Source organism: Fusarium subglutinans (genome assembly GCF_013396075.1).
Source record: "Fusarium subglutinans strain NRRL 66333 chromosome Unknown NRRL66333_c0000188, whole genome shotgun sequence".
In the NCBI taxonomy this organism is placed as follows: Eukaryota; Fungi; Ascomycota; class Sordariomycetes; order Hypocreales; family Nectriaceae; genus Fusarium; species Fusarium subglutinans.
In genome coordinates, this window is record NW_023502251.1 from 67424 (window position 1) to 81124 (window position 13701).

Below are 13701 nucleotides of genomic sequence, written 5' to 3' on the forward strand. Positions count from 1 at the left end.
ACCACTTAAGTAACACGAGGTTTTTGCCAGCGTGCATCACATGCTTTCGGTTGTGGTACTGTGCTGTTCGAGAGGGTCTCGATACGAGGTTGGATGAAGCTCTAAGCACCGTCGTCGATGCTCCTGGCTGTCAATGAACTTACTCCTGTCCAGTTCCAGACGCAGCTGCCCTAATTTGAGATGCCTAAAGTTAACGACGATCACTAAAGACGTTGCGACGTCAATGTGCTAATAACAAGTTAGATCGATGGAAGAAGTCCAGTCGGCCGATGCAAGATGAACTGGCATGTCCTGGATTTGTTGTCGGTCAGCAAGGACTTGTATTCTTTGCATGAGCTTTCCCCCCTATGCTTTCACTCCCCTTCTGGCGTTCTAGTCTCTGTCTCAGCTCTCCGTTTGTTACCTGTCAACCCGGGGTCTGTATCGACCTTTCCCTCTCTATGCCATGTTCAATCGGGATTGAATATGGTAATGGACTTGGGGGAGCTGGACGACCATCTATGCGAGTCATGGCCGTCACGAATTGTCGTGGACACAGTTTGCATAACATATATGTTATGTTTTCCCTGATGTCGGTATTGAATTGATAGGGATACGGGAGGTCGTTGTCATGACTTCCTTGTGTGTTATTGGTGATTTGTAATTGTCGGCCTCCCAATTGTGTTCAAAGCCAAGTTCCTCAGCCAAGTCTCCAACGAGGCCGCCTGCCAAATCACATTGACTGTTCAGGTTAGGGGTAGCCTATGTCCCAGGTATCTGGCACATTATATTTAGTACTTGTACAATATTTGAAGAAATGTGACTTTGCTGCTATTCACCAGGCCATGGCGTAGAGATCGAGGCAGGTCTATATCTCATGTATATTCTATGGGTTAATATACTTGTCTCAAGGTATATCAACTCCCGATGCTCCTGTGAGCCCTGGACCTTTATTTCAATATGTTATACCTCAAGCATCGAAACATAGAATTTCTTGCTGGTTCTAATCACTCTTAATTCTCAAGAGCTAAGTTTCTCTTTGTTTGAACGTGCCACCGCGTTCTGCCCCTGCGCGATTCTATTCAACGTCTCTCATCTATACCTGGTTAGAAATATATTGCCCTTTTCGCCTTTGAGTGATCATGATGATGTCTCGGCGTGATGGACCAGGCCAAGACACTGGAAAATTCCAATCACATGAATCCCTTGGGAGGTAATATGTTTCAACTATAGCCTCAACAAAGATAGTTCGCAATCTAAACCTGGCAATAACCAACCTCTGTACTCATTACGCGCAAACGCCGCCGAGAGCGAGTTCAACGCCTTCCGCATTGTATAGACACAGATGTGCCAATAATCACGAAGTATCTGAGAAACATTCTGCTCATCATAGCGTAAGTGAGTTAAAGGAGTTCTTCTCTTCCCATTCCTGAAGCTTTCTCTCCACTTGTGCAACACTTCGATGCCAATGTCCGCCCGACTCCTCAATATGGCCCAGAGCGGCAAACAGTAACCTTGACGATGCGACAACACCGTTGATACTATCGCGACTACCCCCATGCATCAGCTCGCGGTGGAAGGCCTTCAGAGCCATGGTCAGCGGCCATGCAATAAATATGGCCTGCAACATGATGATGTCGCTGTCAGCCTTCCACGGTGAGGGGAGGTTCAGGCGCACTGCAGTTGATATCTGAAAAGCAGCTGCTGTGGCACGGCGTTGACTCTCAGCCGTCATCAACGGTGGCAGACCTTGCTCTTCGCTCCGGGCAATCGCCGACTCATGGGAAAAGATCTCCGTTGCGCGAAGATTCAGATACAGGCTGAAGGCGACAGGGTCCTCCCGGATAGACGTAGCGTTGAGGTGACGTTTCAGCATTCCGAAAAGGACGTCTGTCTTCTTCACAAGATCGCAGTAGCCATCCCAGAAGCTCTCCGAAGTCCGCTTTTGCCCGTGGTCAAAACAGCGCAGGGCCAGCTCTACCATCAGGACGCATCCTGCATAAGATGAGATCTCGGTGCTAGGCTCGAGCTCTATATCTGAGAGATAAGGCATACTGAGCGGGACTAGATCAGATCTCAGTAACCCTGGTGATGGGAGGTTAATGTGAAATTTCTAGATAGGTTGAGTTTAGTGTCAAAGCGCCCCAAGAGAGTTGATCAGGGTTATCTTACCTTTATGTCGCCCAGCATGCATTGCCATCCGGTACGTGTTTTGACATAACTGAGCAATATGTACAAAGCCCAGAAGGTCCTTCTTCGTTCCTCTAACAGAACCTGATCAGTCGTTTCAGGCAGGTTCAGGCCAGAGCCATCATGACTTTGAGAGTCCTGCAATCCATCGCTTTCATTTCTTTTATCCATGCAAGGCAGTCCCAGCAGCCTGGATAACATCACAGCACGTCCCAGTGTCATCCAGCTCCTCTCGAGCTTCCCGGCCATAGCCTCATATCTCCCGATAAATAGTAGGGCCTGCAGCAAATTGAGCTCGTTTAACTGGCCATCTCTTTCGCACTTTTCTGCATAGTTCCTTGCCAAGGTGTAGCAAGCCGACTCTTTGTTCTGAGAAGTGGATGAGTGAGCGCATCCAGCGAGTGCTACTGAGTAAATGAGGGCGCTTATAGCTAGACCGCCTCCCATTGATTCTGCCGCAAAGCGATCCTGGTTTAAGAAGGGAAAGGAGAAGTAAATGGATTCAAAGTAGTACTTGTGCAGTGCACTTAGTTCTGCGTGCGAGATTTCCTCTTCGGTGCCGCTATGGGCCAAAGATCGCGGCGATAAGCGAGTGAGGAGTATGTTATCGAGTGGTTCCAGGGCTGTTAGCTGATTGCACCAATCGAAGGCCATATTTGAATCGGCTCCTGGGTTAAACAGATCAATATCTAGCATGGGTGAGCTGTTAGTCGGCAGATCGATAGCCGTACCCATGTTTCTGTGAATGTCTAGCTCCATGGGGTTACGGCCAGTCGACGGACCTGCAGATCCGGGGACACTGGATACACGTGATGATGCTGTAGTGGCAAGATGGTACTGTGTGCTGGTACCTGGCGTGATAGAGCCCAGAGCATCTGGCCAACGTGATGGCAGGGCGGGTGCAGTAGTGGTCGATGGTGGCTGTAAATGTGAGGTCATAGAACCTGTCCTCGGCCGCGGGGTTTCAAGAGCGAGCTGAGCTTCGGTCTTGGCCAATCGGTCCTGGAGCTCCTGCAGCTGTTCATCACGAGTACGACGCTGAGAAATCGGGCTGTACCCGCAAGGTTGATTGAGCCGGTCGCATCGTCTTTGCGGGACATAGGCCAAAGCGTCAGCTCCACATTTTGATCTTGCGTACGGTTTCCTTTGTTCCAGTGGACAAGATACGGTGATGGACTGCACTGGACTGCACTTGTCTGGGATGGGATGGGATGGGAGAGAACAAACCTGCATTTTGGCAAAGCCCTGTCACACCGGACTTTTCGCTCTCTGCTTCGTCAAATCGAGTCGTCAGATCAGCTGTTGGAAACATCACACAGTGCATATCGGTGCGCAGACGGCTTGGCTTGTTGACCTACCTGCAAATCTCGCATGCGTGACGGGCCGTAAAGGGAGAGCCGCCAGACGAGGATGGCCTGATCATCGCATATGATCGATGTCGCTCAAGGTACGCGGACAAACTGGGGTCGACACGCACGTCCGGGGTCAACCTGGCATAGTCGTGAGTGAAAATGCTAAGATGAGATGAGACTTTTGATACTGGTGAGGGGAAACCCAACGCAACGTAAGCCAGATTGCGATATGCAACAAAGAAACAGGGCCAACAAACATGAAGATGAAAGGAGCAATTTGCGGACCTGAACTCTCTTATCGATACCTACTGCAGGGGCCGTGCGCGCCGTCCCTCTTGGCTTTTACGCTTATTCCTCCCGCTCACTCAAGCGTAACAAAACTCCGTTGATAAGCGACATACAGCTAAAAATAGATTCAGATCGAAGCTCAGCTTCTTATCTATGATCAAAATAATTGAACCAAAGAAAAACCTGAAGCTGGAGGAATGGTATCAGTTAACCACTCCCCTAGTCAAAATATGCCTCACTGTCTCAATACATATTTCAATCACCCGCCAGTAAAAAAGACTTATTGAAATGAAGCCTTGGTTCCAAAATTCGTTTATTGAGACAACACACCATGCCAAGTTTTACTCCAAAAGTGACAAACTTATTCTATGCTGCATCCCCCAAAGCCGCCCTATGAGGAGAACCAGATTGGCCTCGAGAAGTATCCAGGCCTCACGCAAATACTTGCTCTTAGTTGAACGAGAAATAACCATTGACCTGATACAGCTGACCATTGGCCTCCCACGTTCCGCTCAACTGCTTCGAGCCACCCTTGGGGCACTGGTTGATGATGTCCCTAGAAAAATTAGACAAGCCAGACGTAAATATCGGGCCACATACTCCGTAGCATCCTATCACAGCACCAATTAGCACAATCTATCAGGCAAGCTTGACATACGTACCCAGCAATCCTTGAATCCTTTCTTGCCACCTGTGTTCTTGCGCTTCATTTCAACATTCAAGATAGTGTCAACACCAAGGCCCTTGACAGTAAAAGATCCGGAGGTGGTGCAAGCCTCCTGGTAAGTACAACCGGAGTTGCTGCACATCCTCTCGCGAGCATCCCAGTAGGCTGTGATGAATCTTCCGACGTCCTTGTTACCGTTGCCGGAGCAGTCTGCTGCCAGGACTGATGTGGCGAAGACGGTGAGGGCGTAGAGGTTGATGAGCTGCATCTTAAGTAATCGGTGAATTTTCAGTTTCAAGTTGAGTCCTGAGAACCTTGAATCGTTGCGGGATGACGGATTGTTGAGATGGCTTTATAGTTGAGGACATATGGCAGGTCGGGCTGTCGGTGAAGAAACTTGACATGATTTCTACCAATACGAGCTTTCGCTTCTTGCTCGTGCATATCCGACGGTGCGTTTCTTCCGCATCATCCTCTTTGAGAAAGAGGTATTTTCTTTTGACTCCGTCGACTGCTCTAGAATAGCTTAAGCGATGCTGGCTGAGATCCCTCTTTGGCCACTGTTACCATTCTGTCGGCCGCCTCGTGGATAATCGCACCTTATTGGTTTCATTTCTTTGATCCCATTCGCTATCGGTATAGGCCCACTCTGACAAAGCCGTTATCCTTGCGAATGGACCCCAATCAAAGGCCGTGTAAGCTGTTAGTAATGTTGTGCATTGTTTTATCTTGCATATGGCCATTGCTGGGCCTCACTCACACATCAATGTTCGTCCGCAGTGATATTCAAACTGACCGGCCATATGGGCTTTGTTACCACTGCTGGAATCGGATATTAAATCATTTGCTTAAGCTTAAATTAGTAGGAAAACATCGTACCATTGCACCTTGCTGTCATTTCTCGACCTCTTTCTTGAGTCTTCATACAAGCAGGTAGCTCACGAATGGCCATTCTTCTTTGGTACGACTAGATAGTAACCTCGTTTTTCTAGGCGATACGTCCTAGATGACATATGGCTTGTCATCCTTGAAAATTATCCCAGGCTTTCTCTCAGCCAAATCCAGGACCATTTCGGCAAAGTAGCTGTTCGCCCAAGCAAACCACGGTCGTGTAAATACAGAGGAGTTATAGATATTAACACTCTCATGGATCAATCCAAGGCCAGCGGTATTCTCCAAAATCATATTGAGTCGCATGGTTATCTCCTCGTCATCGTCGGTTCCATAGATAGCTGAGACATGTGCCATAGGCCATGGGTTTGTCGCATTTGCATGCGGCCCACCAATTCCACTGAATGTCTTTCCAACGGCGTAGTAAGGGTTTGCTCGTGAGAACAAAGCAGATTTGGTCTTCTTGTATGTCGGATCGTCGCGCTTGAGGAAGCCTAGGTACGGCAGAGATACAAGACTAGGGACGTTGGCGTCATCCATGATGTACTGACCGCCATATCCATTGGTCTCGTAAGCGAAAATACCATTGGCAGTGAGAGTATGGTTCCAGACTGCTTGTCGAATCGTCTTCGCATGACCACGCATAGTGGCAGAAAGGCTCTTTTGACCTCCAACTTTATCCAATACATCTGCAACGTTATCGAGTTCGACTGACATCATGGCGTTGTCAGAGGTGATGTAGTTGAAAACAGACAGGTCGTCTGATGGACGATGACTACATGCGACGAGACCATTGGCTAGCTTGGGTTCACCATTTCCGCTGTTGGGTACTGGTGGTGAGAGTGATCCTGCTTGGCCAGTCCAGTTGTAGTAGCTGATGTAAGACCAATCTTCGGCCCAGGTGCTTTGAGATTGCTCATTGATGACTCGAAGGATTTGCTTCATAGCAGATTTGACTGTCAGTTGTTAGTATCGAGTCTGGGAATCGACGGTCTAGCAGCTCACAGTTGTCGTTAATGAACGAAGAATCTTTGGTATTAGCATAATATGATCGCACAATCTTGAGGAAGCCAGCCAGAGAGTCAAGTTCGTACTGAAAGGATTTAGCAAATGGTATGGCAGTATGTCAGGACAGTGACATACCTTGCACTCGAATACAGTTTGATTGTCGACTGGTCTATAAAACGCTGTCGTTAGCCTGAGTACGGGAAGTACATGTGGTTTTGGGTCGAACACACGGATTTACGGTAACAAGTGTAGCATAATCCTGTTCATCAGGTTAGCATTACTAGATCAGTTATAACATAACATCTCATCAGGGCTCATACATTGACAGAAGGGCTTAGCCCACTCTCAGGAGGTGGCTGGAAGGAGCCTTGGCGCTCTTCGTCAGCTCGTAGTCTCTCGGGGTCGAATAGAATGGCACATACCACAATAAGGGTACTCAGAGATGTATCTCGCCTCGGTATTGATGATAGCCTTGACGAGAGCCTTCAAGTTTTTGTCTTGGGGAAGTAGCTTGTACAGATGCGCAAACTGGTTACCTGTATCGCGAAGCCATTGTGCCCTTCAGTTCATCGTTAGTAGTCATCTTGTGAAGGGAACATCACTGCCTACGTGATATCCTTTGCATTTCATCAGTCGATGTTCTTAAATCTACAAATGAAGAACTTACACCAGTGACGATGAACGCCAAATTCTTCTTGGCGTCAAAGTACTTGACTGTCGTATCGAGAGTCGATGGGAAAGTGTTCTCAAAGAGACGCGCCAGATCTGGGTCCTTGACGCGCTTCTTGATATCGCTAATGACTTTCTACCGTAATGTCAGCCATGAAGCAATCTCATTTTAAGACGTTTATAGACACACCTCAACAGCCGGGCTCTTGAACGTTCTGCATTCCTCACTCGGTCTCATAAAAGGCAGCTTCAACTTGCCAGACGAAAGCGGCTGATGCGGTTTCTGTGAATAGTCGACATAATCAGGACACGAGCTCGGCGTGCGACTCTGCGGCTTGTAATCCTTCCACGTCGCTGCATCAGCGCCTTGAAGAAGAGCTAGCGCACCAGTCACAGCACTGAGGAATTTCATCGTGGCACTATCGTTGATCAGAACAGGACGGAAAAGGAGGAAATCTCATTTTATTCGCAGAACCAAGGAAGCTTTAAAGTTTATATTCATCTCCGACGGGCCCGGAAGTTTATGCAGATCTTGCTCGGTATTGGTTTAAAATGCGGGGGAAAGTTGCATTCGACCCTGATTCTATGTAACGTTGAGACGTTGTTGGGCCTTTTGTAAACTATGAATATCGTGACGTAGTCTGCTTGATTCCTGCTTGACCTTGTGTGAAGCTATCGTGATTGGCGCGCTTAATAGAGTTGAGGACTTCTGGATTATGAGTCTCACTGCCGAGTCCCGAAGCCGCATATTGACAACGGCGACTTGTTGAAGATGAATAGATTGAGGCGAGTCTGCTCATTGACGGCAAGTAAATGTCACGATCTTAAAATATCATGCTTTTATGTTAATTCGGACTTCTCGCCGACTAGTGTGGATGCTTCGGCACTCACTTATACCGAGTTCGGCGAAGCTGAGGGGTTCGGCGACAACTTTGGACCCGCGGGCATCATGCGACAACATCTTCCTCGGCACTTCCCACGATAGCTTCAAAAACTCCAATCCGTCAAACACCTTGCTAAAATTTCTTTCAGAGAACATCAACAAGATACCCCGCATTCGATTTCTTGCACTGCACATTCAGCATGGCCGACTTCACTCAATACGGACATGCAACGGCAGAATGGTTAGCCGTCACGGATAGCAGGCCGCCTATTCCAGGTCATCTGGACCTGAAAGAGATGCAGCGCCTCACAAATATATACCGAGAACAATTAGCCGAGAGCGAGATGGAGAAGCTCAAAAACTACCCTATTCTCATGAAAGATTACACCGTCACTTCAAGAGATGGCTTTCCTCTCGAGGTTCGAACCTACAGACCTGCTTCTGCGGATGAAAGTGCTCGTCTCCCTATCTACATCCATCTCCATGGTGGTGGTTATGTCTTCGGAAACATTCCCTCGGAAGATGCTATCTGCACTCGCATCGCAGTCATGGCCAACGTCACGGTTGTCAATCTTAACTATCGCCATGCTCCAGACTATGCTTATCCCACAGCATGGGAAGATACTGTTGATGCTTTTCACTGGGTTCATGACCACATCGACGAACTTCTGGGAGTACCTAGTCAAATCGTTGTCGGTGGGATTTCAGCTGGTGCCCAACTAGCAGCCTCCCTGACGCTTCGACAAAACATGGCTCCTGATGCTCTTTCAAGGCCGAAGCTCGCGGGTCAGGTTTTGATGATTCCTGCTCTGGTCCATACTGATTGCTATGCGCCTATCATGGAGCAGATGAAAGAGCCGTCTTTGTCGTCATTTGTGCAGAACGCGGATGCTCCATTGATCAACAAGGCAGCGATCGACAAGTTCACTAGCCTGTTGAAAGTCCAGAACCCGGATCCCAAGGATGTTCGCTTGAATATTGGCCTCGCAACTGTTGAGCAGCTCAAAAACATGCCACCTTCAACGCTGGGCATCTGTGGCTTGGATCCTTTTCGGGATGAAGCTCTCTTCTATGGACAGAAGCTTGTTAAAGCAGGGTAAGTTTCGCGTATCATTAGCATGAATCAATCTGACAAACTTGGCAGAGTTCCCACGGATGTACATGTTTTTGATGGTCTGCCTCACGGCTTCCGACGCTTTGGAGATCAATTGACTGAGAGCAAGAGATGGGACAAGGTTATGGAAGATGGAATCAAGTGGGCGCTCTCGAAGCCCGAGCCTTCTGGAAAGTTTGAGATCAAGCTTGAGTAGAACGGCCAGGGTCGAGTGAATTTGTAGGCTTCAAGCGTAAACAAGATCTCATGTTAAATAAATATAGAACTACATAATGCTTGTTTATCTGTATCAAGTATGCGTATTCGTCGGTCTATTCTAGCAGGGATTAACTAAGTCTGATATCCCGTCCTTCGTCTATCCTTATTCGCCTCACCCATAGTCTATTGAAAGGTCCGACCATGCTCCGTGACAGCGTTCTGATTATCCACCATGATGTAATCGAAACCAACAATCATTCTCATAGAAGAATGATCAATGAAATTGTTCTCGTCAGTTGTAATAACATCTCTGTAGAATGGGTCGGATCCCATGGCCTGGAAAGTCTCCATTGTCGGGACCCAAAACTCCGCAGCGCCGTCGAACTCAAGCACTGGGGCTCCACCAGGGACGCGAAGAAGGTCTCGAAGCTCAGGAGTAGAGTGGTACTGCGGAAAGGGTTAGCTTATTTAAATAGTTGAACTGTTGGGCTGCCCACCTGCGAGTACTTGTAAACCCCAAATCGTAAGTGGAAGTCTCCAGCAGTCTTGGTATGGTTGTTGGCCCAGTAAGCACTGAACTGCTCAGGCGTGATGCCTTGCTTTCGGTTATAGAAGAGTTTGATGTGATATACCCGTTCGAGATTCTTGGTACATGTTGGTTTGTAGGTGAAGGGGCAGCATTCGGCGGATGTAGCTGGCTCAAGAGCAGAAACTGACCGAGGCTGGGGAATGCTCGTCGCAGCGGCGGTCAGAGGGAGGAGAGACAACAAGAAATTGGAGGCTTTCATCTTGACCAATGAGAGTGCCAAACAAAATAATTATATTGGGGACGCAAAATAGTGAGAATATTAAGCTTAGCATGTCTTCCTGTCAAGGCATTATATATCTCTCCTCCCAGTCTTGGCAATCCCAATGACGCGGCCTCAACATCGTCAATTTTGCCTATGTCCCTGACCTACCTTCTTCTTTCGGAAGAGCTTTTCCCAATACCACAAATCCATCAATTCTGCAGGATCATCAGCACTAAAGATCATCATCTCGCGAGTTGTCGCGCAGCGAAAAGCGAGACAGCGAGAGCGAATAGGAAGACGCGGCGTAAGCAGAGATGCCACATCAGGCATGATCCGCAACGGACTCGTGCATAATATGACCTGTGAGATAATATTGTTAAGATTCGGGAGCCGAGTTTCTTCGGGCAGAGTTATTCGTATTTGAGATAATATGGAGTGCTCGTTAAGATAAGTTAGCCTTGGTGAACGAGAGGAGACGGAAAAGACGGAATCGAGATTGTGGCAAGGTTTGTTTGTCGCACAAGATTTGGAATATGCTCTTACCAAGAAATAAGGTGTGGCAGCCATGGGCTCGTGTTTGAGGCTGTTGAGAGTGACCATCCAGTACGATGACGTTAGGCAGTAGAAGCCAAATGCATCTTATGGGGCAAGACATTATCACCAAGTGACTCGAATAAATAGGTTTCTTATTTCGTCTGATGCCACTCATTCATTTACTCTTTAATACCGTCTGCCTTTAGAAACTGAATCTCGAAAGGGCATCCAAGCACTCATATCCCCGTCACGTACCGCTGCTGTATCACCACCGACGTAATAGCTTCGTGGATACATCAAACTCATCGAGTTCCACTGAAATGACAGTTAGACTGCAGTACACCCTGGACCTCGTCGTCTCGGTTCCTTACTTTCAAAATTATCCCCAGCATGACCCGAGTTTGCAACAATATGCGGTGCAATATCTGCCATTGTTTCATCTGTTCCTTCAAGATCTTGTTCCAAACCAACATGATCGCGGATCTTGAGAAAAATAACAGGTGACGCAATGATTAATGACGCAGCCAAAAGTACCCAGTTGCTGATGAATTGTGCTTCAAATGACACTTTTCTAGCGTCCAGGTTGTTGGAGATGGCTGCGCCGGCTGATTGAATGCCTTTGTAGAAGCCAATGTAGTTTGCGCAGCGACGACCTGAGTTTGAGAGAGCGCCCATGAACCTTGACCTATTAGTCACTATCAGAAGAACAACAATAGTGGACTTACCAATAGACAGTCGCTTGCCAAGCTGCATCATAAAAGCCATAGAAGATATAAAGGAACATGGGCCCAACATACCCGTCATCCCTCCAATCCGTGTCAAAGTCCTGCGCCTGCGCCGTCTCTCGTGTGTAAGTTCTCTGATGAACATAGCCTCCTCCCCAAACAACAAAGGTCATGACAAATAGAACAATCAAGGCAATCTTTGCTCGCACAGACCGACGAAGATATTCCAAGTCCAAAAGGAATCCCCATATCGCTGCAGCCGCAATCTGCGCAAGCCAGTACAACAGGCTATTGAGCGCTTTGGTCCTTGTTGAGAAGTATGCACCGTTAACCACATTTTGCTGATATACATAAAACCAGTTGGATGAGAAGAACATGGGAAATAAGAAGATAACGAATGGTTCATAGCGGATAGTTTCATACAAGCCGTAGAACTCGCTTTGCCAAGTTGGGTTTTTCATCAGAATAACATATGATCCGTCCCTTCGAATAATATCATTCGCGTTGCAGAGAATTAGGGCCAATGCGGCCCCGAAGAACATCAAGACGATGAAGCCGATGTATGTGCCGTCGCTAACATCCTCATTGTTCTCAGTGTTGATGTTGCCACCCAAGGGAATCTGCAAAGCATGTTAGCATCGAGCGGAAATGGCGTGCCGCCCCTTGAGAGAGAGGAAATATGAGAGAAAGAGGCGAAGAGAGAACTTACAAGGCTTCCGATGACGGCTCCCATGTTGAAGATGCTCCAGAACCAAGCGAAGTAATGACCCTTCTGATGTTCATGGGGATACGAGATCATGATAGTTCCTTGCGCGGTCCAAAGCATGGCTGCGCATACACCAAGAAGCACACCTGCCACGATGTTGAAAGCTCGGACATCGTTTCCGTAGTGTGTATGGAGCAGAATGCTAATGGTGTAGATGCCATAACCAATGCCACCAAAGGCTAGTGTCAACTTGACGCCAAGCCTGTTGACGAAGGTGCCTCCAAAGAAGCCGACAAAAGCAAAGGTGCTGTATAAGGCAGTGTTCTAGGACACTTGCTTAGTAAATAATTTTGCCAGTCAGCGATGTCAACTCACCATATCATTCACAAGCTTGGTGTCCTTCAACCCTCCTCCGCCCATTCCATTGAGCGCATTAAACATACCAGGACACAGAAAACATACAAAAGCAACCATACCCAATTGAATCTTCGGCGACGCATACCAAGGCAGCGTGAACCCGAAGATACGATACTGACGGTACTTGTAGCCCTGTGGAACATCAACAACACCAGTCGAGTAGTTGTATAACGCGTCACGCTCTCGATACGCAACAGCCTCCGGGTTGTTGACCGGGGCAGATTGCCCTGCAGCGGGAGTGTTGAGAGACATGGTAGTCGCGGTAGATTAACTGAGACATATGGGGGCTTGAGATAAGGGCAAAGCTGGGAATTTATGAACTCGTAAGCTTCATGGCGGATAGCTGACGTGGCGGAGCACGACGGGAGCTGGTGGTACATCTTATCGGCACCTCGTGTTACTTGATACCAAAAGTCCTTATGACGGAGTGATGAGGCTTGCAGAATGGCTTGCCAGCTAAGGTAGGCTCTGCGGCTGAGCGAATATTCATAGTCCGTAAGGCCAATTATAAAAAGAGAATACGTTGATTTGTGGTGTGCAGATGCTAGATACGATTATATTTTTAGAACGATTAGAACCCTCCTCAAGTCTACGCTTAAGTTGAGGCCAAAGATGCATTGCCATAGCCCCCAAGGAAGTCACGGAAGATACGCAAACTGCGAGACAAGGGCTTCGGATGATGAGCTGATGCGGCTGAACGATTGGATCATGGAAATGGCTGACTGCATATTAATAGCCAACCGTAGCGAGCTCTGATGAAAGAGGCTTCTTGCAGCGAATAAAATGTTTCAGTGGTGTTACACCACTTTCTCACGCGAGCCATTTCAGCGAGCTCGCATGGCCCCCAACTTTGGTTCTCAAGGGAGACTTGGTGAAATACCGGTAGGGCTGGCTACGTTGGCTTGCGGGGTCTATGGCAGTGCCGTGAGTCTCACTGTCAATTCGCAAAAGTCCAAATCGGACATCACGTTATTACATTTAGTCTATCTGAGTGTGGAAGAGCCTTCATCGGCGATGTAAATATAGTTGTTCACCTCGTTCCTCGGACATGAAATCACGTGATGTGACTAGCTGGCCTCTCCGCAGACTGAATGCGCATGAGAAATATCTTACCACCAACATTCATTGTCGAAGGTGATAATTTGTTTGGCACGAAGCGCCTGCCCTTCAGCCAATGGCTCACCTAGATCTTTCAGCGGACCCGAAAATGCTACCAACTGGTCTGGGTGTGTCTATTCGAGATAGATGGATTCTTTCCAGAGTCACGCCCAATCTTACCTTGAAGGACA

The 13701-nt window shown here is 47.9% G+C and overlaps 5 protein-coding genes across 5 annotated transcripts; 1 reads left to right on the forward strand and 4 right to left on the reverse strand.

Annotated features, from left to right (window-relative positions):
• Window positions 1-1366: 1366 nt before the first annotated feature.
• FSUBG_10697 (uncharacterized protein) lies at window positions 1367-3402 on the reverse strand (the record flags this gene model as incomplete). The annotated part of the gene is made up of 2 exons (XM_036675300.1): window positions 1367-2092; window positions 2152-3402. 2 exons carry the CDS (start codon window positions 3400-3402, stop codon window positions 1367-1369), a joined length of 1977 nt encoding a protein of 658 aa, XP_036533834.1.
• An 857-nt stretch (window positions 3403-4259) lies between these two features.
• On the reverse strand, window positions 4260-4744 carry FSUBG_10698 (uncharacterized protein; the record flags this gene model as incomplete). The annotated part of the gene is made up of 3 exons (XM_036675301.1): window positions 4260-4365; window positions 4410-4420; window positions 4472-4744. 3 exons carry the CDS (start codon window positions 4742-4744, stop codon window positions 4260-4262), a joined length of 390 nt encoding a protein of 129 aa, XP_036533835.1.
• Window positions 4745-5478: 734 nt separating this feature from the next.
• FSUBG_10699 (DUF1237 domain protein) lies at window positions 5479-7456 on the reverse strand (the record flags this gene model as incomplete). Its single annotated transcript, XM_036675302.1, has 9 exons — window positions 5479-6323; window positions 6373-6460; window positions 6511-6544; window positions 6606-6634; window positions 6696-6742; window positions 6798-6934; window positions 6985-6992; window positions 7043-7180; window positions 7235-7456. The coding sequence occupies 9 exons, from the start codon at window positions 7454-7456 to the stop codon at window positions 5479-5481; spliced, it is 1548 nt and encodes a 515-aa protein (XP_036533836.1).
• A 671-nt stretch (window positions 7457-8127) lies between these two features.
• Window positions 8128-9237, forward strand: FSUBG_10700 (lipase esterase; the record flags this gene model as incomplete). Its single annotated transcript, XM_036675305.1, has 2 exons — window positions 8128-9023; window positions 9072-9237. 2 exons carry the CDS (start codon window positions 8128-8130, stop codon window positions 9235-9237), a joined length of 1062 nt encoding a protein of 353 aa, XP_036533837.1.
• Window positions 9238-9422: 185 nt separating this feature from the next.
• FSUBG_10701 (DUF895 domain protein) lies at window positions 9423-12664 on the reverse strand (the record flags this gene model as incomplete). The annotated part of the gene is made up of 8 exons (XM_036675306.1): window positions 9423-9686; window positions 9737-10027; window positions 10199-10390; window positions 10860-10879; window positions 10936-11243; window positions 11290-11909; window positions 11999-12319; window positions 12371-12664. 8 exons carry the CDS (start codon window positions 12662-12664, stop codon window positions 9423-9425), a joined length of 2310 nt encoding a protein of 769 aa, XP_036533838.1.
• Window positions 12665-13701: the final 1037 nt, after the last annotated feature.